This window comes from Equus quagga, chromosome 7, assembly GCF_021613505.1.
Source record: "Equus quagga isolate Etosha38 chromosome 7, UCLA_HA_Equagga_1.0, whole genome shotgun sequence".
Lineage (NCBI taxonomy): Eukaryota > Metazoa > Chordata > Mammalia > Perissodactyla > Equidae > Equus > Equus quagga.
The window spans coordinates 88970569-88997737 of NC_060273.1; the positions used below are offsets into that span (position 1 = coordinate 88970569).

General features: G+C 39.0%; 1 protein-coding gene across 1 annotated transcript in view; it reads right to left on the reverse strand.

The window, feature by feature from the left end:
* PRRC1 (proline rich coiled-coil 1) overlaps window positions 1–26547 on the reverse strand; it is a 43537-nt gene extending 16990 nt beyond the window's left edge. Inside the window, exons 1-7 of the mRNA XM_046667237.1 lie at window positions 26409–26547; window positions 21579–21701; window positions 20553–20942; window positions 18436–18596; window positions 15002–15104; window positions 9857–10020; window positions 3742–3845 (exon numbers count right to left, since the gene is read on the reverse strand). Of these exons, the coding sequence (XP_046523193.1) occupies window positions 3742–3845; window positions 9857–10020; window positions 15002–15104; window positions 18436–18596; window positions 20553–20942; window positions 21579–21681 (1025 nt within the window). The 5' untranslated portion in view covers window positions 21682–21701; window positions 26409–26547. The remainder of the gene's footprint in view (window positions 1–3741; window positions 3846–9856; window positions 10021–15001; window positions 15105–18435; window positions 18597–20552; window positions 20943–21578; window positions 21702–26408) is intronic.
* Window positions 26548–27169: the final 622 nt, after the last annotated feature.

Genomic DNA, 27169 nt, shown 5'->3' on the forward strand with positions numbered 1-27169 from the left:
TTATAGCCACAAAGTACTGGGCACAGTGTTATTCAAAACTAAATAAACAAAAAATTAAAAGAAAAACAAAACCACAATGTGGTTACAAAAGAAGGTAGATTTCAACAATTGGAAAGTTATTTCAATATAAATCAATCCAGCACATTAAAAAAGTTTTTTCCCATAAAACCATTTATTAAAAGTACAATGTCCTCAAAAACAATGATGAATAATATTGTCTGGAAGTTATTTCCAAACTAAATAGATAAGAGGTAGTGCCCAGAAGAACTCAAACATAGTGACTACCACCAGGCCCTCTCGCCCATACCTTCCATTACTCTGAATAACTGTGCAAATGATTGTGTTTGTTACTGGTGGTCAATTACATCCAAGCCAATTTACCATTGTATCATCTTATATTTAGTGTTATTGTACTCAGTGGTTATTAACACAATCTTAGAACACAGTTGTTACTACCTGCATTTTCTAATTAAAAAGGAGAAACAAGGGTAGAAACGTGAGCAACACAGTCACATAGTCAGTTAAATGGGACCAGAACACAATTTTCTCTCTGCTTCTAAAATGGGATACATTTTTTATTAGGTATTCAGAGTGAACTCCCCAGACCCAATTATATTTTGCTCCTAAGAGAAACATAACAAGCTTCTTACTGAATAATTATATGCCGACAACTGCTCAACCTAGAAGAAATGGATAAATTCCTAGAAACATACAACCTAAGCCTGAATCAGGAAAAAACAGAAAATCTGAACAGGCTGATTACTAGTAAGGAGATTGGCTCAGTAATTAAAATCTTCCAACAAACATAAGTCCAGGACCAGATGGCTTCACTGGTGAATTCTGCCACACATTTCAAGAAGAATTAACCAATCCTTCTCAAACTCTTTCAAGGAACAGAAGACGTGGGACACTTCTAAATGCATTTTACGAGGCCAGCATTACTCTGATACCAAAACCAGACAAGGATGCCACAGAAAAGAAAATTAAAGGACAATATCCTTGATGAACACATATGCAAAAATCCTTAACAAAATATTAGTAAACCAAATTCAACAATACACTAAAAGGATCATACACCATGATCAAGTGGGATTTATTCCAGGGATGCAGGGATGGTTCAACATCTGCAAATCAATCAACACGATACACATTAACAAAATGAAGGATAAAAATCATATGATCATCTCAAGAGATGCAGAAAAAGCATCTGACAAAATTCAATATCCATTATGATAAAAACTCTCAACAAAGTAGGTATAGAGGGAATACACTTCAACACAATAAAGGTCATATACGACAAGCCCAGAGCTAACATCATACTCAACAATAAAACACTAAAAGCTTTCCCTGTAAGATCTGGAACAAGATTAGGATGCCACTTTTATTCAACGTGGTATTGGAAATCTTAGGCAGTTAGGCAAGAAAAAGAAATTAAAGGTATCCAAATTGAAAAGGAAGAAGTAAAACTGTCACTATTTGCAGATGACATATTATAATAGAAAACCCTAACGACTCCAGCAAAAACCTGTTAGAACTAATCAACGAATTCAGCAAAGTTGCAGGATACAAAATCAAGACAAAAAAACCTGCTGCCTTTCTATAAACTAACAACAAACTATCAGAAGGAAATTGAGAAAACGGTTCCATCTACAACTGCATCAAAAAGAATAAAATACTTAGGAATAAATTTAACCAACAAGGTGAAATATTTCCACTCTGAAAACTATTAACACACTGAAGAAAGAAATTGAAGACGACAAAAATAATTGGAAAAATATTCTGTGCTCATGAATTGGAAGAATTAATATTGTAAAAATGTCTATACTAGGGCCTGCCCAGTGGTGCAGCAGTTAACTTCATGCACTCCGCTTTGGTGGCCCAGGGTTCACAGGTTTGGATCCTGGGCCATGAACCTACACACCCCTTATCAAGCCATGCTGTGGCAGGCGTCTCACATACAAAATAGAGGAGGATGGCCATGGATGTTAGCTCAGGGCCAATCTTCCTCAGCAAAAACAGAGGAGGACTGGTGGAGGATGTTAGCTCAGGGCTAATCTTCCTCCAAAAAAAAAAAAAGGGTAAAAAATGTCCATACTACCCAAGGCAATCTACAAATTCAATGAAATCCCTATCAAAATTCCAATGGCATTTTTCCCACTGATGTTTCCAAAGACAAACAATCCTAAAATTTGCATGGAACCACAAGACCCAGAAAAGCCAAAGCAAACTTGAGAAAGAAGAACAAAGCTGGAGGCTGCCTGATTTTAAACTGTATTACAAAGCTACAGTAATCAAAACAATATGGTGTTGGCATAAAAACAGAAATACAGATCAATGGAACAGAATAGAGAGCCCAGAAATAACCAACGCATATACAGTCAATTAATTTACAACAAAGGAGACAAGAATACACAATGGGGAAAAGACAGTCTCTTCAATAAATGGTGTTGGGAAAACTGGATAGCCACATGCAAAAGAATGAAACTGGACCACCACCTTACACTATACACAAAATCTAACTCAAAGTAGATTAAACTCTTGAACATAATATGTAAAACCATAAAACTCCTAGAAGAAAACAGGCAGTAAGCTGCTTGACATGGGTCTCGGTGACAAGTTTTTAGATTCAACACCAAAAACAAAGGCAACAAAAGCAAAAATAAACAAGTGGGACTCCATCAAACTAAAAACTTTGTGCACATCAAAGGAAACCATCAACAAAATGAAAAGGCAACCCACAGCACGGGAGATATTTGCAAATCATATATCTGATAAAGAGTTAACATCCAACATATATAAAGAACCCACACAACTCAAGAGCAAAAAAACCCCAAAAATCTGATTAACAAATGGGCAGAGGCTCTGAACATTTTTCCAAAGAAGACATACTGACGGCCAACAGGTACATGAAGAGAGGCTCAACATCACTAATCATTAGGGAAATGCAAATCTAAACCACAACAAGGTATCACCTGACACCTGCTAGAATGGCTATTATCGAAAAGACAAGGAAGAAATGTTGATGAGGACAGGGGGGGAAAGGAACACTTGTGCACTGTTGGTGGGATTGTAGATTGGTGCAGCCACTATGGAAAACAGTACGGACGGTCCTCAAAAATTAAAAATAGAACTACTATATGATCCAGCAATTCCACTTCTGGACATTTATCCGAGAGAAATGAAAAGCCTAACTCAAAAAGGTACACGCACTCCGTGTTCACTGCAGCATTATTTACGACAGCCAATACATGGATGCAACCTCAGTGTCTGTTGATGATGAACGGATAAAAAAAGGGTAGAACATACACATATATACAATGTATATAAAGTCTTTTGTACATATAATCGAATACTTTTCAGCCATAAAAAAAGAAATCTTGCCACTTGCAACATCATGGACAGGCATAACGCTAAGTGAAATAAGTCAGCCAGGGAAAGACAAATACTGTGTGATCTCATTTAAACGTGGAATCTAAAAAATAAAAAAACCAAACTCTTAGATATAAACAGATTGGTGGTTGCCAGAGGGGGGGGGGGGGGGGTGGGCAAAATGGATGAAGGGAGTTAAAAGGTACAAACTTCCAGTTATAAATTAAATAAGCTCTGGGGATAGAATGTACAGCATGGTGACAACAGTTAATAGTACTGTATTGTATGTTTGAAAGTTAAGAGAGTAGATCTTGAAAGTTCTTATTACAAGAAAAAAATTGTAACTACGTTAGGAAAAAAAAAGCCTCTTACTTGTCGGGTAGCAGTTCTGCAATGAAGTTTTCTACAGACACAGCAGTCTGCTTTTCATGGATCACTCCAGTTCGACGCAAGCTATCTATCCGCTCCTGAGCGCCCTGAATAACAACAGTGTAGGTTAGAAACCATTTCAAATTATTCAGCATTAAATGCACTAATTACGTAAGTGATCGATGCATACATTTATACACAAACACAAACTCATTGTAAACATTAAAACAAAAGTAGAGAGAACAAAATATGAAAAATCCAATCATGCTCCCCTCAGTATTCAGTTTGCAGCGCACCTGCCAAATTATTCCTCTATGCATTATTATTTGGTTGCTGCTGTGAAATGGATTATTTTTATATTACATGTTCTAATTGGTTATTACTAATATAAGGAAACTATGTACTTTTTATGTTGATCGGGCAAGAGGCCATCTTACTGAATAAAAATCTATTATTCCTAGTAGTTTTTTAGTTGATTCTCTCTTGAATTTTCTTGGCAGGCAATCATATCAATAGTAAATAAGTTTTTTTCTCTTCCTCTGATCCCCTTTAAATACAGCCCTAAAACACATACCAAATGAGTTCATTTTTTTTTAAAACTGCAAATGTATATTTTACACAAAAGCGTATTCAAGCAAATTATTATGAAACAAAATTGGGGGGCAGAGAACACTGTACAGATTAATTAAATATGTATCTTATAGCAGAAAACTACAAGCTGGATGAATGAGGGCAAGGTTGCCGTTTACTACTTTTATCTGAGTCACTTCATAAACAGTGATCGTGAATGATGTGCTGAGAATATATTCGAAACCCAAGATAAAACTCCATTTCTGAATATAACTAGCCGTGGATGATACACCTGTTTTTATTACAGACAGCAGAGCTAAGTAGTGAATGAGATTAAGCGGTCAGGTCTTATTCAAATGAAAATTAAGAAAGCTAGGACACTTCTCAGAATAAATTTATTTCAGAAACATCTGAAAGAAGAGAAAGCGACAACCGTATGAGAATGGCTAAACAAATTTACGACATTAGCTTTTAAAGATGAAGGAAGATATGATTTAAACCACAACAAAATCAAGACTGTGTATTTTTACTTACTCTTCTATCTCCAGTACCTGGCACAGTGTCTAATCTAATAGGCATTCAGTAAGGACTTACTACATGAAAAACTGAACAAAGGAAAAATAAACGGCTTCTGAAGCCCTATATCACTAATGTTAAGAATCTGAATGGTGTAAACACGATGTCACGAAATCCAGGAATACAGAATGAGGAGGCAGCTCTTGCATTTGAAAAAAAATATAAGAGAGAAAATCAACTTTTTATACTGGAAAATTTAAATTTGCCTAATTTACTCCTCCCAAGAGGTAGTTATGGCTAAATTTTGATTATAAAGAAATTTAAATAAATGTTAATCCAGTAAAAGCTACTAGGGGATGAGGGGGACGAGCACAGGTTCATCCCTACCTCTTCGAAGGCGTATCTTAGCTACGGCTACAATGAAACACTCCTAGATTTTATGCTTCTAGGAAACAAAAACTAAGTTTGTCCATCTTTCACCATCCTACAGCACAGGGCTTTATACTTCACTGGGTTCACAAAATATTAAATTGAAATTAACTAGCTCCTATAAGTGATAGGATAATAAGCTGGGCAGACAAATTTAATTCTTTGTTTGTTTATGGAATCCAGAAGAGAAATGAAGAGGGGGTTACATCAGCCTCTTCTCCTCTGACCACATTAATTAAACGTGGCATCTTGTGGAGTCATAAATATACTTTATTATTAGTCCCTACCAATGTTGTGAGAATGGAATTTTAACGTTATTTTTCAGCAATATAGGGGATCAAGAATTAGGCGGTTTAGAGGCCACATTGAAGTAATCATCTCAGAACTGAAGTAAGATACAGAAAGGCCCCTTGAGTTTATACTGTACTCTAGGAGCTTATACAAAGCAACTTGGTTCAGATAATCAAAATTCAAAGCTTCTTCATAAGTGCTTATAGCTATTAACTACACCTTTGTTGAATACAAGCTATAAAACAATAGTCCTAACTGATTAGCTTTCTAATACTTGCCATATGAGAAGCTTCAGAAACTTTCTAACTGTAATAACGGCTGACTTATTTTCTTAAACAGTTTTATATGTTTAATGCACACCTTTAATTCAAAAAAGGCATTCACTTCAAATAAAATCTGATGGGGAGGAAAAATTGGGTTTAAATTTTAATATTCTAGGATTCTACATTATTTTTCTTCTCATTGGCTCCCCCTACTGTTTCTGGGGAAAAAAAGCAGCTGAAAAATTTGCAAATTACTTCCTATACGTACGTAGTATCAGTTTCAATGAATTTTAATTTTAAGCTTGTACTGAAGATCGTGGAAAAGGAGCCCATATGTCTAAACTTGAAGGGCAAAAACCAGTAACAAAAATAAATCTGCAGATACTAATAAAATCACAACATAAATTAACTACTAATAATATCCATAAGGGTTTTTTCACAGAAAAATCTCTATCAGCCTTTCAAGTTCAATATCCTAATTTTAGATATCGTCTGTGTACTGATATTCAACGTTACAAAATATTTAAGACCCATGTTTCAAAAACCATGTAATTTTGAGTTATATTCTAAAAATCACATGGTGATCTATCATCAAAAACTATGAATGCCCTATCTGCTGACAGCTCTGTCTAGTCCTGTTTCAGTTCTGTTGGGAACAAACAATTGGAAACCACATGACCTGCAAAAGAATTTTAGTGAATCATTATGTCATTTGCATTCTCAATACCTAAAACACTGTTCTGAATTGTCCCTTCACACGACATTCAGGAGTCTACGTTCTGGGCAATGTGGCCCATCTCAGTGGGTGAGAGGTAGGTCTTTATTTCTAACGGGAGGGAAGAGGGCTTGTTAGCGGGACATGGAAAAGGAGAGCGGCACGCTGCTTCAATCACAGGCGTGTATTCAGGCAGAAAAATTTCAGGAAAGAGTCCATGTCAAAGTTGAGGAAGTAGAAATGAAAACTATTTGGGTCTACTCAGACCTTTCCAATCTTTCTGTGTCATCAGAGGTGCTTCAAACACCAGTTTGAAGACCACCATGTGACTGTAAAGGTACTGTACCAAGGTACAGCAACAGGGGGCAGCTGGAGTTCTGTTCAGAGAAAAATCTCTATTCTCTGACTGAGTGTTAACCCAAAATTCAAAATAGACCCCACAGTGAAAATGTCTTCTGGATTAGACTACTCACTTGAGGAAATAAAGGATTGATTTAAAAGATTTACCCAAGCATTTTGAATTCTGTTGCTTGCAGTTTTATACCAAGATATCTTTTTTTTTTTTTTAAAGATTTTATTTTTTCCTTTTTCTCTCCAAAGCCCCCCAGTACATAGTTGTATATTCTTCGTTGTGGGTCCTTCTAGTTGTGGCATGTGGGACGCTGCCTCAGCATGGTTTGACGAGCAGTGCCATGTCAGCGCCCAGGATTCGAACCAACGAAACACTGGGCTGCCTGCAGCAGAGCGCGCAAACTTAACCACTCGGCCACGGGGCCAGCCCTATCCCAAGATATCTTGATGAGACTGCTGGATATTCATTTTAAAGAACTCTAAGCACTATTCTATAAGTTCACAGCTGTGGACAAAACAAAGATCCCTGTGCTTGTGGAACTTAATTCTACTGGGATAAAGTATTAAAAAAGAAATATAGAAGTAAATTAAATAGTATCAGAAGGTGCTGCATGCTGTAGGAAAAAAAACAGAGGAGGGTAAGAGTGATGAGTAGGGCAGGCGCAGACTGCTGTCCTCAACAGGGCAGTCAGGACAGGCCTCACTGCGGAGGGAAGATCTGAGAGCAGACCTGGAGGAGGTTAAGGAGTCAATAAAGTAGGTATTTGAGGGAAGAGTGTCTGAGAAAGGGGAACCAGCTACTGAAAAGGCCCTAAGAAGAGAGCAGCATGCCATACAAGTATGAATAACTGCAAGGAGGCCAACATGGCTGGCATGGAGTGACCAAGGGGGAAGACCAGCAGGAGATGAAGCCAAAGAAAAAAACAGAAGGCCAGATCAGCCAAATCATGGGAGGGGCTGTAGAGGCCTCTGTAAGGAATCTGGGTCTTACACTGAGTGAAATAAAAGTTTTGAAAAGAAGACTGATATGGTCTGGCCTATGTTTTGAAAGGATTATCCTGGCTCCTCTGTTGAGACCTACAAGGCAAAGAAAGTGCAGAAGATGGATGACCATTGGGAGGTGACTGCAAGATTCCAGCAAGACACTGTGGTGCTCCAACCAAGGAAGCAGCAGTGGGGACAGTGAAAAGTAGTCAGATGCTGGGTATATTGTGAAGGTAGAGCGAACAAGATTTCTCGATGCATTGGATATGGGTAACAAGAGAAGTCAAGGATGGCTCCAAGGTTTCTCACCTGAGAAAACGGAAGGATAGAGCTGCCATCAATTGAGATGGAGAAGGCTGGGGGGAGCAGGGTGGGAGGAAAGAAAAGAAGTTGAGTACAAGACATATTAAGTTTGAGACATTCAAGTAAAGGTGTCAAAAAAGCAACTTTTCTATAAATCAAGTTTACATGAGAGGTCTCTGCTGGAGACCCAAATGTGAAACTGTCAGCACATAGATGGTGTTTAAAGCCATGGGACAGTATGAGATGAACAAGGGAGTAAATGTAGATAAAGAGACCATCAGGAGGTTGGGGAGAAAAGGAGGAACCAGCAAAGGCAGCACAGAGGAGCGAGCAATTAGCGAGGTAGGGAAAAAGCAAAAGTCTGGTATCTGGGAAGTCAAGTGAAGAAACATTATAGAAGAGTGAATGGTCAACTGTCTCAAAAGCCACTGAAAAGTCAAATAAGATGGAGAACACTGGTAACCTTGACAGCATTCTTAGTGGAGTGGTGACCGGGGTAGGTTTAAGAGAATATGCCGGGAAGAATTGGAGATAAAGTGTTGGCAACTCTCTGGAAGAGTTTCGCTGTAAAAGGAAGCAAAAAACTAACCTGGTAGGTGATGGGGGAACTGAGGTCACAAAATTTAAGGTTTTCTTTGGTTTATTTTTGTTTTTTAAGGTGGGAGAGATGTTTGCATGTCTGTATGCTGATGGTAAAAAATGTATAAGAGAGCGGGCAGAATTCTTGGAACTCTAACACTGAGTAGGCTAGAGGGGACCAGATCCTGCACACTGGTAATGGAAGTGGATTTATGTAAATGTATGACAAGTTCTGTGATGGTAACAGGCTAGAAGACAAAGTATATAACGTTCAAGTAGTGGTTTGAGTATGCAACTGTGTAAAATTTCTCTTCAAAATAAGTCATTCTACCATACATAATTACATAGGCATTATCCATGGATTCAATCACAAGATCCTATTCCTTCACTATGAAAAACTAAGCCGGTGTTTTCCTTTTGATAAGTGGGTTATTACTGGTAATAAGATTTCATAGGTCTCTACGTGCTGGTGAGACCTTGGCAAACTCATTATACATAGGCATACAAGTGCCTATAAGGTGCCAGGTAGTCGGCTCTTTAAGGCAAAGGAGTTAAAAGGACAGGGAAGGGGAAGAATCAGAAAAAGCGAGCTAAGAGAAGCTTTTCCACTGAGGGCTTCATCCCCTCACCAAGTACAAGGGAAAAGGAAGACTTGCAGGGTCAATTCAGAACCTGCTTACTAGAACCCCATTACCACTCCGGAAACTTCCCAATATAGGAGAGTTCCATAAACCATGAAGAAATACATAACTGTAAAGTAGTATTAATAGTGATAGTAATAAAAAGCTTATGGGATTCAAGGGACATTATAACTTAAGTAATTGATTCAAACATTAACACTGGGTTAAGAAGATCTCTTTTAGGACGAATTACTCTTTTTTTGTGCTCTCTGCATGTTTCCTCCCCTCCCCCAATAATCAAAACCTATCTTAGGTTTCTTTAAAACTCCACTATATCTTCCTAACACTACAGAGTTGTCTAATTAAAAACCAAGCTGCTCAATATGTCAGGATGTAAAAACCCATTAGCTCCATACAGACCAAAGGATTATTATCAGAATTATTAAAAAAACTAACTTCCAGTTTCTATATCCTGAAAAAGGGGCTCTGTTACTCACTTTTAATCCAGCTGCATAGCCCACTGGTTGTGGGGCAATATTGGACTGTCCAGCTTCCCCTATAACCACAGCTAAGCCAAAGACCTCCTGGAAGGCATCTCGGACGGCAGCAACTTTTACTTCTTTATTTGAGGTCACTACAATATCCAGCTCACCTCCAGATCCTACAAAGACCAGAAGCAAATTCCAAATTAAAGTAATGGAACTCTCATAATCACTAAGATATGCTAATATTTTATTACTAACCTCACATCACTACATAATTATTAGTAACCTAAAATGATGCAAGACATAGATTAACTTTTTTACTGACTGAGGAAACTGAGGCTGATAACGTCTTGCCCGAGGTAACATAACTACTTAGTGATGATGTCAGGACTCAACCCAGGTCTGCCAGGCTCTGAAATGCTCTTTTCACACCATGTGATACAACCAGGCACATTTTCACCCTCTAATCTCACAGCATCTTATTCCAAAAAGTGCTTAGCCCTGAACTACCAACTTTTCCTGAGTTTTGAAAATGAGAATTTAGTGCATTATCTGAGGAAGTCTTAAGCACAAGCAGAAGATGGTACATACCTTCTAATGGTTCTAAATAGCATATCTGCCACAAATGAACACTACATTTTTCTGCATTCTATGAAATACCATTCCAGGATATACCATGCTGTGGTCAAATAAGTGTGGGAGATACTGCACACCACATTTCTTTGTTGCACAATGCAAATTAACATAAAGATTCTGAGAAATCCAACAGTTAAAAATTATGACTTTAACCCAGTACTTTCCATACTTAATCTGTTCATGGAATACTTTTTTAGCATCTAATAATAGCTCCCAAAAAGTGTTCCAGATATTAATTTTGGAAATGATAACAGTTATGAAAAGTTTATTTTTCTACTATACCGCTCTATTAAATTTAGCCAAGTTCCATTTTCTGATTAGTTTAAACTTGGACAGACACATTTATTGCATTTTTAATGGTACAAATCAAAATGGCTTTTCTCCTGTTGGTTAATAAAGACAAACATCTATTATACACAGACTTCTAACATCATGTGGATGTTACAGTTTCCAGTCTTTCATCTATAGATGTATCATAGAAATTAAATATCTGACTTATGAAGTATAAGTTACACATTTAGGATATTCTATTTACAGAAAATGAAAACGAAGACTGTTACCGATAAGTAATTTGTCAATGAGTTGCACAGAAGTTCTGTACTCAACAAGGACTACCATGAAATGTGCTTCTTATCCAGAAAACAGTTTAAATGTAGGACCAAACTTTTTTATTATACATCGCCATCTTTTTAAAAAAAAGAGCATTTACCACAAATAAATGGATATTTATTTATAAATTATACATCTATTACTTCCCTTATACAAATATGCAAGCATTTATGAAAACTGAAATACCAACATATATAAAACTTGAAATTTAAAAAGACTAAGAGCAATACGAAAAAAAGTATTTTAAAACATTTCAAATATTTCAATTAATTATTTTAAAAACCTGTCTACTGTTTAGACAGAGTAATCTGAAAAATATGCCTAATTACTTTTTCAAATCTTCAGCTAACATGTGATATACTGAATTCAATACGCTGGTTCCAAGCACAGCACGTTTTGCTACTTGGCATTAACGGCTATCACTGGTAAAAGAGATTTCTCAAGAAAGCTGTTTGTATTGTAAAATATTTTGCCCCAGAAACAATGGTATGCTTTTCCCTAATAAATATCTCATGGAATAGCTGAGAATATTTTCCAAATATTTGGGCTTTTTATCATGGATCTTTTTTTTCCTGAGTGACAATAATATGTCACGGATCTCATCTTTACTGGAATTTCCTAAGTTACTAAAACCTAAAACCAATGGGTCACATAGGGGAAAAGAGGAAGAACACACTTTTTTCTCCATGTGGCACATGTGTCTTGACCCTAACTAAGGGCTGCTCTCATTAAGCTTCAGCTCAAAAGCTGTTCAGCCTTTCTGTGGTGAATGGTGCTGCCTTTCATGACAATGAAGGGAGAACTAATTAAAAGAATATAGAAAGTCAAACTGTGTTAAAATCCATTTCTCATAGTTCTTCTGCTTTCTTGATACATTTGAAATTGTTATAGTGATTTCTAGAATATTAGTACAAAAACATTGTTGTTTTGAGTTTTGTTAGATCAGAATGGTCTTTCTTTTGCTGCCTGTCAATAAAGTGACAGCTTTTTCACACTCAGTTTTATTGTTTTTTATAGCTAACTGATTACGATTATATGTTATCATCAGTTATGGTATTTCCTAATAAGAGAAAGTTCATTTGTATCTTTCTTTCCCTCCCTCCTTGCTTTTTTCCCTTTTTCTTGATGTCACACAGACTACTCGCCTGAGGAACAGTCTTGGGTTTGAGTCCTGACTTGATCATTTACTAGCTTCCTTACCTTGAGGAGGTCACTGAGTGTTTCTTCATAGGAAAATCCCTGCCCCCTCACAGGGTTGCTCTAAGGATTAAATAAGATAATTGCTTTCACAGTCTAACACGGTAGCCACTAAAACAGCAAGAGCTCCAAAAACACTAATTCCTTTCTTTCTCTCATTGAAAATACAAGCTTGTGAACAAAATATATATATAAGATGCGTTAATTATGTCAAGCGATTATTATGAATATATGAAATCAATACATATCATAGTGATGAGGATTTTAGGCTCGTTAATTTTAAAACCGCAGATGAGAAGCAGGCTCCGAGGAGTGGAATTTGCTCGCCCTTTGATGAGAGACAGTTGTGTTTGTGAAGGAAATCTCCATGCCTCCCTCTCTGCGCCAGGAGGAAGGGGGGATGGCCTCATCTATGAAAACTCTTAACGGGGAAGGCAAGAGCTTAAGCTGTTTACTGTCTGGCAACCTCATGTAACTGACCCCCCCCCCCCCCCGCCAAAATCCTCTTGTGTTTGTGTGTTTAGCTGAGGATAATATTTAAGCGGTGACTTCTGCCATTTACTCAATCCGGTTTGATTCTTATCTAAAAGTTGTGGGACTGCCCAATGGCCAGACCCTACCAGCACTGGTACCATTTTAACTTTTTTTTTTGTCTTGTAAAGAGATAACTCACATACCTATGCCTTAAATTTAGCCTTACTCTCCACCCCACTTTGCAGCAGAAGCGGCAGCAGCAGTGTCCTCCTGCCCGTGGGCCCTGTCCCCACGCAGCAGCCTGACTGCCCATGGGTCCTGTCCCCATGCTATTCTATTCTCTAAATAAAAGAGCACTACTGCCAGATCTTAAGAGTCTAAGAAATCTTTCTTTCGACTCCTCGGCTCACCGACCCCGCATCAATAGGGTCCAATTTCTAAATCCTTTGGCAGTTACAAACACGAAGAAAATTCAGCTGATTTAACTCTTGATTTGATTTTCTAGTTTAAGGGAAACAAAGTGGCTAAGAGTAACAAAGTTGAACATGGGTTCAATCTAGCTCCACCAGCTGTGTGACTGAGAATCAAGTATCTCTCAACACAGGTTCCTCATCTAAGACTTGAGGAAAATCATACCTACCTTGAGGAGTTCTTATGAGAATTAGTGCCTGGCAGAGCAAGCATTTAATAAACGGTACTTATCACCACTAGGTCCTGTCCTTCGGCATTTACTAGACAGTACATTACCAACACAGTCAAGACTTGTGAAAGCTATTGACTCTTTTTGCTTCTGAAAATCTCTGTTCAGGTACCTGGTGCACAGCTTTGGCCTGTAAATTGTTATCTTCAACAAAATTACTAATAATTGGTCACTGATTCTGCTAAGGAATTACGTTTTTTCACATATTGGATATGTACATTAAAAATTAAACAGCAGGGACTGGATTCCACTACTGGGTATCTATCCAAAGAGCTTGAAGTCAGCAATTCCAAAAGTCCTATGCACCCCAATGTTCATTGTAGCATTATTTACAATAGCCAAGACATGGAAGCAACCTAAGTGCCCATCAACAGATGAATGGATAAAGAAGTTGTGGTATAGACATACAATGGAATACTACTCAGCTGCAAAACAGAACAAAATCATCCCATTTGCAACAACATGGATGGACCTTGAGGGAATTATGTTAAGTGAAATAAGCCAGTTAGAGAAGGATAATCTCCGTATGACTGCACTCATATGAGGAATTTAAAAATGTGGACAAAGAGAACAGATTAGTGGCTACCAGGGGAAAGGTGGGGTGGGGGGTGGGCAGAAAGGGTGAAATGGTGCACCTACAACACGAATGACAAACATTAATGTACAACTGAAATCACACAAGATTGTAACCTATCATTAACTCAATTAAAAAAAAAAAATTAAACAGCAGGGGCTGGCCCCATGGCCTAGTAGTTAAGTTCAGTGCATTCCACTTCAGCAGCCTGGGTTTGGTTCCTGGGTGGAGACCTACATTGCTCTGTTAGTGGCCATCCTGTGCTGGAGGCCCACATACTAAAAAATAGAGGAAGATTGGCACAGATGTTAGCTCAGGGCGAATCTTCCTCAGAGAAAAAAATATATACATAATTATTCAACAGCAGACAGCATGTCTATGTCAACTATCTGTAGGATTCGTGGTAATGAGGGTTCAAAAGCAGTTAAAATAGCTTTCCTAACAAATCTATTAATTGGATATTATTAGTAAACAGATTAACTTCCCCCTAAAATATTGCTGAGTTAAGCATAAACACATTTAATTAAAATAGATAATTGAAGAAATGTCAAAAACAAATATTAGGGGCTGGCCCCGTGGCCAAGTGGTTAAGTTCGCGTGCTCCGCTGCAGGCGGCCCAGTGTTTTGTTGGTTTGAATCCGGGGTACAGACATGGCGCTGCTCATCAAACCACGCTGAGGCGGTGTCCCACATGCCACAACTAGAAGGACCCACAACAAAGAATATACAACTATGTACTGGGGGGCTTTGGGGAGAAAAAGGAAAAAAATAAAATCTTAAAAAAAATTTATTTAATAGTGACTAAGAAAAAGATGAATTAACAATACCAAAACAAAGATTGACAATCAAGGTAAGAATACAAGAGGATTTCCACCAATTACAAGGCCTGTGGAATTACAATTAGTGGCCGACATGAGCACATACTTTAAAAATATACGGCAGATGCTGCTCTATCTTCAGTACATACTGATATATGGAGCCATGCCAGGGTCCAGCGTTGTAATCATGCTTTCTACTGAATGTTTGGTTTTATCAAGCACAGACTTTACCATTGGATTCCCGGCCACACCCTACAAAAGACAAATTAACATATAAATACCCATTCTAAGAAAAGAACACCAGGATCACCAGATGATGAAAGAAATTTTTTTTTTTGGCACCTGAGCTAACATCTGTTGCCAATCTTCTTCTTTCTTTTCTTCTTCTTCTTCTTCCCAAAACCCCCTAGTATATACTTGTATATTCTAGTTGCAGGTCCTTCTGGTTGTGCTATGTGGGACACCGCATGGCCTGATGAGCAGTGCCATGTCTGTACCCAGGATCCAAACTGGCGAAACCCTGGGCCATAGAAGCAGAGCGCGTGAATTTAACCACTCGGCCACAGGGCCAGCCCTAAGAGAAAATATTTTTCAAGTGTCCAATGCATTGCAGACCCGTACTTTAGTAAAATGTAAGAAAAATGAGGTTATGGAAATGTCAAATTGCTATTAAGTTCCGAAATGTTTACTCTCAATTTCTCTTATCTCATCACAGACCCACGGAAGTCTGCAGACTACCCTTTGAGTGGCAATGGCCTGGAAAGTATGTATACCATGTATACATATGTGTGTGTATATATTTTATTTCTATGTATACATACGTTTTATTTCTATTTATTTATTTATATAAAAGACTAGGCAAAACTTGTCCATCTAAGTCCCAAATAAAGACTTTAATCAGATGTCTCTATAAACCTACACGTTGTTCCCTAATTAAAAAATAAACACAGTAAAAACATTTGTCATCTTTATTCCTCAGAAGTTACTTATACCTTAATATTCTGCTATGTTTTACTAAAGTTTCTTCTTTTTTTCCTACTTCCTATTTGTTTTGTTCATTCCCAAATTCTCCCTTTTAAGCTAAATTTATTCCCCTGAATTCTTAAAACCGCAGTATTAAACAGAAGGCACCAGGTCTGAGTATTTCCTTCCTATGCTACACTTCTCCCATGATAAAAGAGACAGAGCAGGGCCTCCTGAGATGGTGTCTGGCTAACAGGCCGTGATTCCACCTCTTCCAACCTGCTATTAAACTAAGGTGATTCAGAAAAAAGATGAGTCCATAACACTGATATTTAAGACTGTTGACCAATCTATACTGAATATTAGAAGAGTTATTTACAAGACCTGCAGAGTTGAACTGGGTATTACAACTGGTAACTGACACATTGGCACATGCTCTTAACAAGGAAAAGATGAGAAAGTCCCTATATAAAGAAAACCCTAGGGGCCAGTCCTGAGGCTGAGTGGTCGGGTTTGTGCATTCTGCTTTGGCAGCCCAAGGTTCACTGGTATGGGTCCTGAGCGTGGACCTAGCACTGCTCATCAAGCCATGCTGTGGCAGCGTCCCACACAGAAGAACTAGAATGACCTACAACTAGGATATACAACTATGTACTGGGGCTTTGGGAAGAAAAAAAAAAAGAAAACCTTAAAAAAGTACAGAGGGATATAAAAAAGCAAGCTTAGAAAAATGCCATTTTTCTGAAATAAGTAGCTCAAATACTGTAATCAGTTAACCACCTATCAATTTAAAAATAAGTTTAGCATATAATTAAAGTGCAGCCAAACCTTCAAGCAGAATACTGGGGGGCACTTGACAGAGTGATTCCAAAATTCATTAAGAAAAATAAATGGAAAAGACTAGTAAAGAAAACTTTTGAATAAAAATCAGCAAACTTACTAAAAAACAAATACTGATAGATCTTTATGAACACAGAGACTGGGAAATGACCTTTCTATTTTATTCACCAATGAATACTCTCCATCCGCACCTCACCACAGAGTAGGTTTTCAATAAATATTAGTATAATAAATAAACAGAGTTACAATAATTAAAATAGTGTGGTACTACTGTAAGGACAGGGAGAGCAGTGAAGCAGATTATAGAGCCCAGAAACTGACATTAACACACAATTTCGTAATTAAGATAATGGTGATGTATCAAATCACTGGGCTATGATGTTGGAACAATCCATTAAATGGCTGGAAGAAAATTAAGTCTGACTTCTGCTTAATATAATACAATAAAGTAAGTATCAGCCCTATTAAATAGAAATGTAAAAAAATAAAACCATAAAAGAATCAGAAGAAATCACAGAAACATTTATCATATATTAAGATGGAAAAAGTCATTTTTATCATTAAAAAAATTGAAAAGAAAAAAGACTGATAGAGATAACTCCTGAAAATTTACAAGCTTTTGTGTCAAAAAAGCATAATAAAACTAAAAATGTAAGCTAAAAATGGAGAAAACTGCACCACAGGACAGCACATAATAAAATATTCTTACTACATTAAGAGCTCTTACGAATTCATTAAGAGAAGAAAATCATCCTAATTCAAAACCAGGCAAAGAACATGAATAGAGACTTCACAGAAGAAAAATACAAATGACCAAAAATCACATGAAAAAGTGTTCAAATTCAGTAACAAAGAAATGCAAATTAAAACAAGGTATTATTTTTTCTGCCTATCAAATTAGAAAATATTGTATTTCAAATCAATGATCAGTGCTGGTAGGTGAAAAATGCTGTGACAGTGTATTCGGATATAACCTGCCTGGAGAGCAATTATGTATCAGGAATTTCTAAAACATTCACTCTGCCATTCATGAGGAATTAATCCTGATAAAGATACACATGAAGATCTGCATTAAGGAGTGTTCATTATAGTTTTATTGATAGGAATTACAATTAGAAAATGCCAGTAACAGATTAGTGAAATAAAATATGGGAAATAAATGCAAGGGCACATAGGCCAAAGTAGCCATAAATAAAAAAAGTTCAGAAGAATATTTTATGGATGGGAAGATGTTCATGATATATGCTAAGTAAAGACAAACAAAAGACACAAAGAGTGTCCACATGTCATTACCCCAATTTGATTTTTATTAAAAGAGGTACATCTACATAGATATACACATACAAAAGATTCAGAGGAACTGCAGAAAACTGGTAGTAAGAAGAAAAAGTGTTTTTATTTTTTCCTTATACCATTTTGAATTTTCAAAATTCTCTCTAATGAATATCTATTAGTTTTATAATTTAAAAAATTAAGCATGGGGGGCCAGCCTGGTGGTGTAATGGTTAAGTTTGCATGCTCTGCTTCAGCAGCCCAGGGTTCATGGGTTCAGATCCTGGGCAAGGACCTACACACCGCTCATCAAGCCACGCTGTGGTGGCATCCCACATACAAAATAGATAAAGACTGGCACAGATATTAACTCAGAGACAATCTTCCTCAAGCAAAAAGAGGAAGATTGGCAATGGATGTTAGCTCAGGGCCAATCTTCCTCACCAAAAAACAAACAAACAAACAAACAAAAACATTAAGCATGGTTTTTAAAGTAAATACAATTTACCTTAATAAAACCCCAGAGTCCACCAGCAGATGCTTCATCCTGACCTCTACCAATTCTAGGATCTTCTTGTTCCTCTGGAAAAGTAATGGCTGATGTGGTTCCAGGTCCCGGTGGCAGGGATGTCAAACTGGCTTGCTGAGTAATGGGAGCTGGCAAAATACCTAGTTAACAGCAAAAATTTTTAATTTAAATTTTAAATATGTAATTTACTCCATAAACTATTTCCTATAAAAAGAAGACACCACATATGAGATGAGTAGTTCAAAACAGTTTTAATAAGGTAACTATATACTCAGGCATTTCAAGATTGAGTTACGAACTCAAAGAATTACCTAAACCTTTATAGAATACAAATTAAAATTCCAAAAAAGAAATTTCTTTCCCTTTTAAACTAAGTGTCCTGAAAATGGACAAAAAATACATATCGAAAACTACTTCCTGTTTGCCCTATTTAGCATATGGATGTGGACAGCTATAGTTTTAATCCCTTTAATGCATAAAAATAACTAAAGTGAGCACCCAAACCCATCAGATGAAAGTATGTAACAATCAGCACACATACTCTATATACCCTACTGTAACTCAAGAGAGAAAATTCACTTATACATAAATAAAGGTATAATGCTGGTACTCAGCAAAAAAATTTATTTGTAAAGGTAGACAAGCAAAATTAGATCATAAAACTGACAACAAAGTTGCTTCTTTTCCTAAAATGGAGAACAATAGGCAGATGACGACCAGATGAAGTTTTGATATTGGTCTCCAACCATTCCAGGGAAGACAAACAGGAGGCGGAACTGAGCTAGAAAAGGAAATGGCCCCAAACCACCAATTTATGGCACAAACAAGCTTTCATTTGGTTTTGAATTTTTACCTGGCTAAATAAAACTACTCCCTGGACCACTCAGTCCTGATAATTTTTTAAGTAAAACTTTAAAAAACTCCCAGACTTCATCTTGATGTTTCTTCTGTAAGTCGGCAAAATGTCAGGACAAAAATTTGGAATGCTGTATGACACTCCATATACTAATCATATACTAAGTTTTACAACATGTAAAAATCATATACTAAGTTAATCAATTTTATTTTAATAATTTAAATGGCAAAACCATGAGAATAGGAGATTCTGGAAATCAAAGAAATGAGTTAAAAGTAAAACATTAATGCAGAGAAACTGGAACCCTCACACAACGCTGGTGAGAAAGTAAAATGGTACAGCTGCTTCGGAAAACAGTCTGGCAGTTTTTCAAACGTCAGCAAATCCGTGCCTAGATATATACCAAGAGAAATGAAAATATGTCCACACAAAACTTGTACACAGGGGTCGGCCTGGTGACGCAGCGGTTAAGTGTGTATGTTCCGCTTCGGCGGCCTGGGGTTCACCGGTTCGGATCCCAGGTGTGGACATGGCACCGCTTAGCACACCATGCTGTGTTAGGCATCCCACATATAAAGTATAGGAAGATGGGCACAGATGTTAGCTCAGGGCCAGTCTTCCTCAGCAAAAAGAGGAGGATTGGCAGATGTTAGCTCAGGGCTAATCTTCCTCAAAAAAAGAAAAAAAAAACTTGTACACATATGTTCATAAAAGCAGTGTTTATGATAGCCAAAAGCGGAAACAACCCAAAAGTTCATCAACTGAGGAATGGAATAAATAAAATGTGGCATATCCATACAGTAGAATGTTATTCAGCCATAAAAAGGAATGAAGTACTGACACATACCACAACATGGATGAATCCTGAGAACATTACGCTAAGTGAAAGAAGCCAGTTACAAAAGACCATATATCATAATATTCCATTTATATGCAATATCCAAATAGGCAAATTCAGAGAGACAGAAAGTCGATTAGTGGCTGCTTGGGGCCACCAGGATTAGGAGGAGGAAGGCAGTGACTACTCACAGTTATGGGGTTTCTTTTTGGGGTGATTAAAAGGTTCTAAAACTGACTGTGGTGATGGCTGCACAGCACTGTAACTATAGTAACAACTACTGAACTGTACCTTTAAAACGGGTAAATTGTATGGAAATTATATTTCAACAAAGCTGTTACTAAAAAAAGTAAAACATTAGCTATAGCCATTTATTTCAAAGTATTAGTAAGAGAGAATTACCTGTTACAGGAGGTGCAGAAAATGAGGGCATCAGGGGTGTCTGGGGAGCTCTTCCTGCATGTCCCCTCGTAATGTCGTAAGTTGAACCCACAGAAAATCCTGATGTAGGAGGACCAGAAGAGGGCGCAGATAACAGAGCGCTCGGGGCAGAAGTTGAAGGCGGGAAGTGGGACAGAGGAGGAGTACTGAAGGCAGCAGCAGGTGGTGGAGGCACAGGAGGGGGTACAGAAGTAACAAGGGCTGGAACCGAAGGAACTGGTGAGGGAGGCACAAAAGGCATGGGCGCTGAGGGCCTCACAGGGGGCAGGGACGGCTGGGGGGTCGAGTAGGCGTGTGGCGGCAGGGACTGCAGAGAGGACACATCTGGAGAAGAAAAGGAACTGGTCGCAGCTGGAAAAAAGCGGGGAGGAGAAAAACACAAAATTGGAACTTTTTACTTCGTTTTCAAAGTATCTCATTACCTTCTCCTTGCAAATTTTTTTTAATTTAACAGACCATATCCTAAGAATTATTTTTAAATGTGAAACGAATACAATTGAGTGCAAATAACTTTCAACTCCCATAAGTAAAAGAGACAGCTATATAAAATTAAAATTACATTATGGTATTGTTCATAAGTAAATCTTTGTGTTTTCATTTGTTTGATGTTTTTAATAGAATAAAACTGTTTTTCATCCCTGCTGTTATGAGCATAAAAACCTACACACTGAAAGCTCAAAAGCTTTGGTCAGAAGATTTATCACCACAAAGTCACAGAACATTCCAAAAAGCTAACCCATGCTTTTCAGGATATTTCTGTCATAAGAAAGGTGATTTATGGTCAATATAAATATAAAGAATGAAAGTTTACCTAAAGCAAACCATATGTGTTTCTGTCTTTGGGCTTAAATAAAAAAGGCTAGTTTCATCTTGGCAAAGATCAGAGAAGTTTAAATACGTGCATTCTTCCTTCAATTGACTCTGAGAAAAGCTAAGAGGATCTTCACTATCCTCAAGACACACTAGATGCTAGATACCTCCATGTACCTAAAGGAGCTGGGGCGGAGGACGGTGCAGCCGCAGCCAGGCTGGCAGGATGTGGTGGAGGAGTCCCAGGGGGTGTTGTCTCTATTCCACTCTCTTCCATCATTTTTCTTCAGTTACAGTATACTGTAAAAAAAAAAATGTAATAAATATTAGAGTAATCAAAAGCATATTTTTAAAGCTTGTATAGAAAATAATTTTAAAAAATAATCCTCAAGAGAATCTGTTTTTACTATTTGTAATGCCACATATTTCCAGATGAAGAGTCTGTCAAAATTCCTAAGAAAACAGTCTGTGAGAATATTTAATACGCAAACAATCTGTAACATTTTCATGCACATACTTTATAACTGGGAAATCATTTCATGTTAACAATATAATTAATTACCCAATATATTTCAAATAGTAAATTACTCATTTAATTTCTGCCACACGAATACATTAGATTTATATCTAGATTCCAGTCACTATTACATTCAAAATAAAAATAAATTATTTAAAGTATTTTTGAAACACTTCCTCTCTCCCCAAAAAACATTGTATGTGGGGGGCCAGCCCAGTGGTGCAGTGGTTAAGTTCACACATTCTGCTTCAGTGGCGCAGGGTTCACCAGTTCAGATCCCAGGTGCGGACCTATGCACTGCTTAGCAAGCCATGCTGTGGCAGGTGTCCCACATATAAAGGGGAGGAAGATGGGCACGGGAAGATGGGTATGCAGTAAGATAGGCTCAGGGCCAATTTTCCTCAAAAAAATAAAAAATAAAAAAGCATGGTATGTGTGCTACTCCTGTTAACACTAAAAAAAATTTTTAATGTGCTCGATTCCCAGTTTCCCTGGTTTACATTCTAAAACATACCCAGTAATGGCTAAATGATATGTCTCAGGTTTTAGAAAAGATAACTGTAGCAAAAATGCTACTAGATAGCAATGTCCTAACAGATAAAAATGGATTATAAAATATGCAAAAACTTCCTTAGAAATTACAAATTTTCAAGCCTGTCTCAAGTATAAAATCAAAGCTGCTAAATATACCAAATTTGTTTTTGAAGTTTTTACTCATTTAACAAATATTCAATGAAAGTCAACTGCTTGCCAAGCACTGTGCCACTCCCTCTGGAAATACAACGTAAGCAAAAACAATCAGGATAGTTACAGCCCAGTACAGGAGATAGTCAAATAATAATACCAATGTACAATGGACTGTAGCCTCAGTTATGTGCTCTGAGGGTAAGAACACAGTTCTGTTTGACAGGAATATGATTTCGACTTGGAGGTCAGGAAAGGCTTCCCCAAAGAAGTCACATATAAGCTGAGATGTGAGGGATGATCAGAATTAGGCAGGGGAAAGGAGACAAGAAGGGCAGATTCCAAGAAAAAGTGAACATATAGGGAGTATAAAGGCCCTGTAAGGTAGAGGGAAAAAGAAACATTCAAGAAAACCCATGTGGCAAGGAGCAGAAAAGAAGGAGGAGGACTGGAGACACAGGCAGGAGCCCAGACCATATTGAGCCGTATAAGCCAGGTTAAAGAGTTGGGTTTTTCTAAGAAGAGAAAGTAATATAGGGCATTCAAGCTGGGGGTGACATATTTGTATTTTGTTTTAACTTTTTTGAGGAAATTTTAGATTCACAAGAAGATGCAAAAATAGAACAGAGTTCATGGGTAGCCTAAACCCAGCTTCTCCCAAAAATAGCATCTTACAATGATCAAACCCAGGATATTAACACTGGTATAGTAAATAACTAATCTATAGACCTTATTTGGATTTCACCTGTTTTTACATTCACGTGTGTGTGTGTGTGTGTGTGTGTGTGTGTGTGTGTGTAGTTCTATGAAGTTTCATCATCTGCACAGACTCATGTAGCCACCACCACAGTCAGGATACAGAACTGTTGCTCACCACAAAGAAACTCCCGCATGCTGCTCCTTTGTCACACCCTCCCAGCAACCATAAGCCCTGGCAACGACCTGTTCCCTGTCATTTTCTCATTTTGTGAATGTTACATAAATAGAATCACACAGAATATAACATTTTGAGATTGGCTTTTTTCACTCAGCATAATGGTCTTGAGATCCACCCAAGTTGTAGGATGTATCAATGGTTGGTTCTTTTTTATTGCTGAATAATATTCCATCTTATAGATGTACCACAGTTTGTTCACCCATTTATCTGATGAAGGACATTTAGACTGATTCCAGCTTTTAGCAATTCATATTTGTGTTTCAAAAAGATGCCTTTGACCACAGCATGCTGATTGGGCCACAGGGCAGTCAGAATAGATGCAGAGAGACTATTAAGAAGTATATCTAAGTAGTTCAAATAGAAAGTGATAACACCCTAAACTAGTGATTCTCAAATGGGTGGGAGTTGATTCTGCCCCCCAGGTGTCAATTGGCAATGTCTGGAGACACTTTTGGTTGACAGAACTAGTGCAGTACCACTGGCATTTAGTAGGTGAAGGTTGGGGACATTGCTAAAAATCCTACAATGTACAGGACACCCCCAGAAGAAAGAATTATCTGGCCCCAAATATCAATAATGCCACAGTTGAGAAACTTTGGCCTAGACTAAGGTGATGACAGTGGAGATGGAGAAGAGTGGACAGATTTAAGAAATGTTTAGGTGGTAAGACTCAGTGATAGACGACATATGGGGGCAATGAGGGAGAGAGGCACGGCTTGCACAACTGGATAGATGATGGTACCATTCCCTAAGACAGAGAACAATGGAAGAGGTCAAGGTGTTTGCTTAACGTCTTAGAGGTGGAGGGGATTACACAGTGTTTAATATTGGACATGCTGAGTTTAAGCTCCTTGAAACATCCGTAGAGACACTGACTTGGTCTGCAGCTTAGAAATCACCTAAGCATGGGTTTCATGAGTTTACTGACAGTCCCTAAAGTCATGTTCTGAGATGAGATTATCTAAGAAGAGAATACCAAGTGAAGAGAGAAGATGAACCAACCCATGAAGAACAGACAGCCAGGTAGAAGACAAGCTTGCAAAGAATGAGAGATGACCAAAAAGAAAGGAAGAAAACCAGGAGACTGTGGCATCCAAAAGCCAAAGAGTGTTTCCAGACGGGAATGGGCAACAGTATCAACTGCTGCAGAGACACCAAACAGAATGCTATCGGAAAAATTCAATGGATTTGCCAAAGCGGAGATGAACGTAGTGAGAAGGAATAGGGACAGAAGCTAGTTTCAAGTGGACTGAGGGTTGGGAGGTGAGGTAAATATGCGCAACATTTTCAAAAAGTTTGGCTGTGAATGTAGGGGAAAGGTCTATAGCAATAAGCAGAGAATAGGGATAAGGAGAGGCAAAATCCTTTCATGCAGTACCTATACACCAAAGCTGGATAACACGGGACAGAGACGGCCTTCTGGGGACTTTATCACTCCCTGCCAGAGATATCTCTTTTCTTCATCTCCCTATTTTTCTACTGGTCATTCATCTTCCTTCTACAGATGTTATCAAATGCATATATTAGTTGCTGGAAGTCAGATTTAAAGATAATTCTGATCCCTAAAATTAAGGAATGTGTTGGCAAAAGAACTTGCACAATGAATACAACCCATAACATGGCATAAGCAGGCAATTTCTTTCAGTCTTTAAAAGCTACACTATTTGAGAGTTGGCTTAATGACAATATTGGGTAAATTTTGTATGCATAAACATAATACACTCCACTAAAGAACAGCTATTGGGATCAGGTAACACTGAAATATCAGAGATGGTACAGGTTTTAAATGCTCAAGTCTCAGCACAAAAAAGTAATACTAATTATCAACATTAAAGAAAAAGTGATGGAAACGGCTTGGAAAATTGAGTCCTCAGACTCTGGCCAGACCCTCCTCTTTCAATTTGCTTGTGTCTTGTTTTTTCTGTTAAAAAGCGGATGGCTACTTACAAGGATACAAGAAAATAAGTAGAAGAATGGAGCTTTAATAAACGTAAAAGCGTTAAGCAATTATCATTGTTGATATACTACCAGCGCAAAAGTTGTCTACTACTCGACAGTGAGTGCTAAAGCAGGGTCTGAGTTTTGTCTTTGCATTCTCAGCTCTGATCCCAAAATAAACTTCCAAAAACGTTCACGGAATTCAACAGTGGCTCTAAGAAGAAAGACTGGAATGCCAAAATGTGTCATGTTCACAATATATACGTTGTCTCTCTAACTACCTGGAATGGTAAAAACACACCTAGATATAAATTCTGCCAATCAGGACACAAGCTATGCTGCAAATTTGCCTGAAGCAGGTCCCAAGAACGAACAAAGACGGCAGAATGCAAAAGCCCTCTGAAGCGGCGCTGGGCACCGACGGGCTTCCTAAGGGAAATAAGCTTCCCGCCGGCCGTCCCGGTTTGTTGACCCAGGAGTCTGCAAGACGGGAGCGGCCTCCCCCAGGCTCTGCCTGCCACGTCTCCAGGCCGGGCTGGGCCGGGCTAAGGTCTGCGGGCGCCTGCCGCTGGTCTCCCTCCTCCGGCCAGGGCGCCGGAAGGCGGAGCCGAACGGCAGGGGCGCGGGCCTCGGTCCCCGGACAGGAGCAAAGTGCCCGAACAAGACCAGTCAATCGCGCCCACGGTGCAACCCGCGGCGGGGACTCCGCGCCCTGCGAAGTGCACCCCTGCCTGGCCGCAGCCTGCACGCTGCCGCCGCCAGCACCCAGCCCGACCGACGGCTGGGCTCCGACACGACCCTCGCATCCCGCGGCGCCGGCCCGCCGGCCCGCCCACCCTACAGGGACGGAACCCGCTGGCGCCCAGCACCAGCAGCCGCATCCCATCCAGCCGCCTGCAGGCATCCGCGCTGCTGCCAGGCTAACGCTCACCTGGGGACCCTCGAGAGTGTCTGCGTGGCCGCCGAAAAGCGGGGGACAGGGAGGTCACGGAGCTAAGACTACCACCCGGAGACGATGAGGAAGCTGCAGGCAGGAGCTCGCCTCCACGCGTCCCCGCCTCCAAGATGGCCACCGGAGGCGCATGCCCCTGCGGCTGCCACGTCGGCCGCGCGCCGCGCCGCCCCGCCCCGCCCCGCCCCACTCGCGGGAACCCCGCCCCCAGGTTAAATCGGAGCGTTCTGGTCCAAAGATCCTTTCGCCGGCCCAGGTAGGGCGCTGCTCCCTGCGGAAGCTTTCTCCAATGGGACTGCCCTCCTTTGCCCTCCGCACCCCCCACACGCGAAAATGGCACCCTGTTACTAGATGTCGCTCACTTTTCCGTGTCGCGGCCGCCCACGGGGATGGAGATGAGCCAGCCAAGGTCTAGTCCAGTCCCCACCTCCAGGCAGGACCTCGCTCCGGTAACTGAAGACTTATCCTAGGTGTTTTCGAAGGTTTCCAGATAACTGCGATTGCATCAGGAAAGAGAGCTAGCGGGGTGGGGAAAAGGCAGCAGCTACTGTACTGATTTTTTCCCAGGTACACGTAGTACACATTTTTTTTTAATTGAAAAACCAAAGACAAAGATTATAAACTTTCTTAACCTTACGTGCTGCACTTAAAACAGTACCTGAAACAGGCAGTGCTCAATAGTGTACATTAAATAAATCGGTGAGTGGAATGCAATGGGGGAAAATAGGGAATCTGAAATC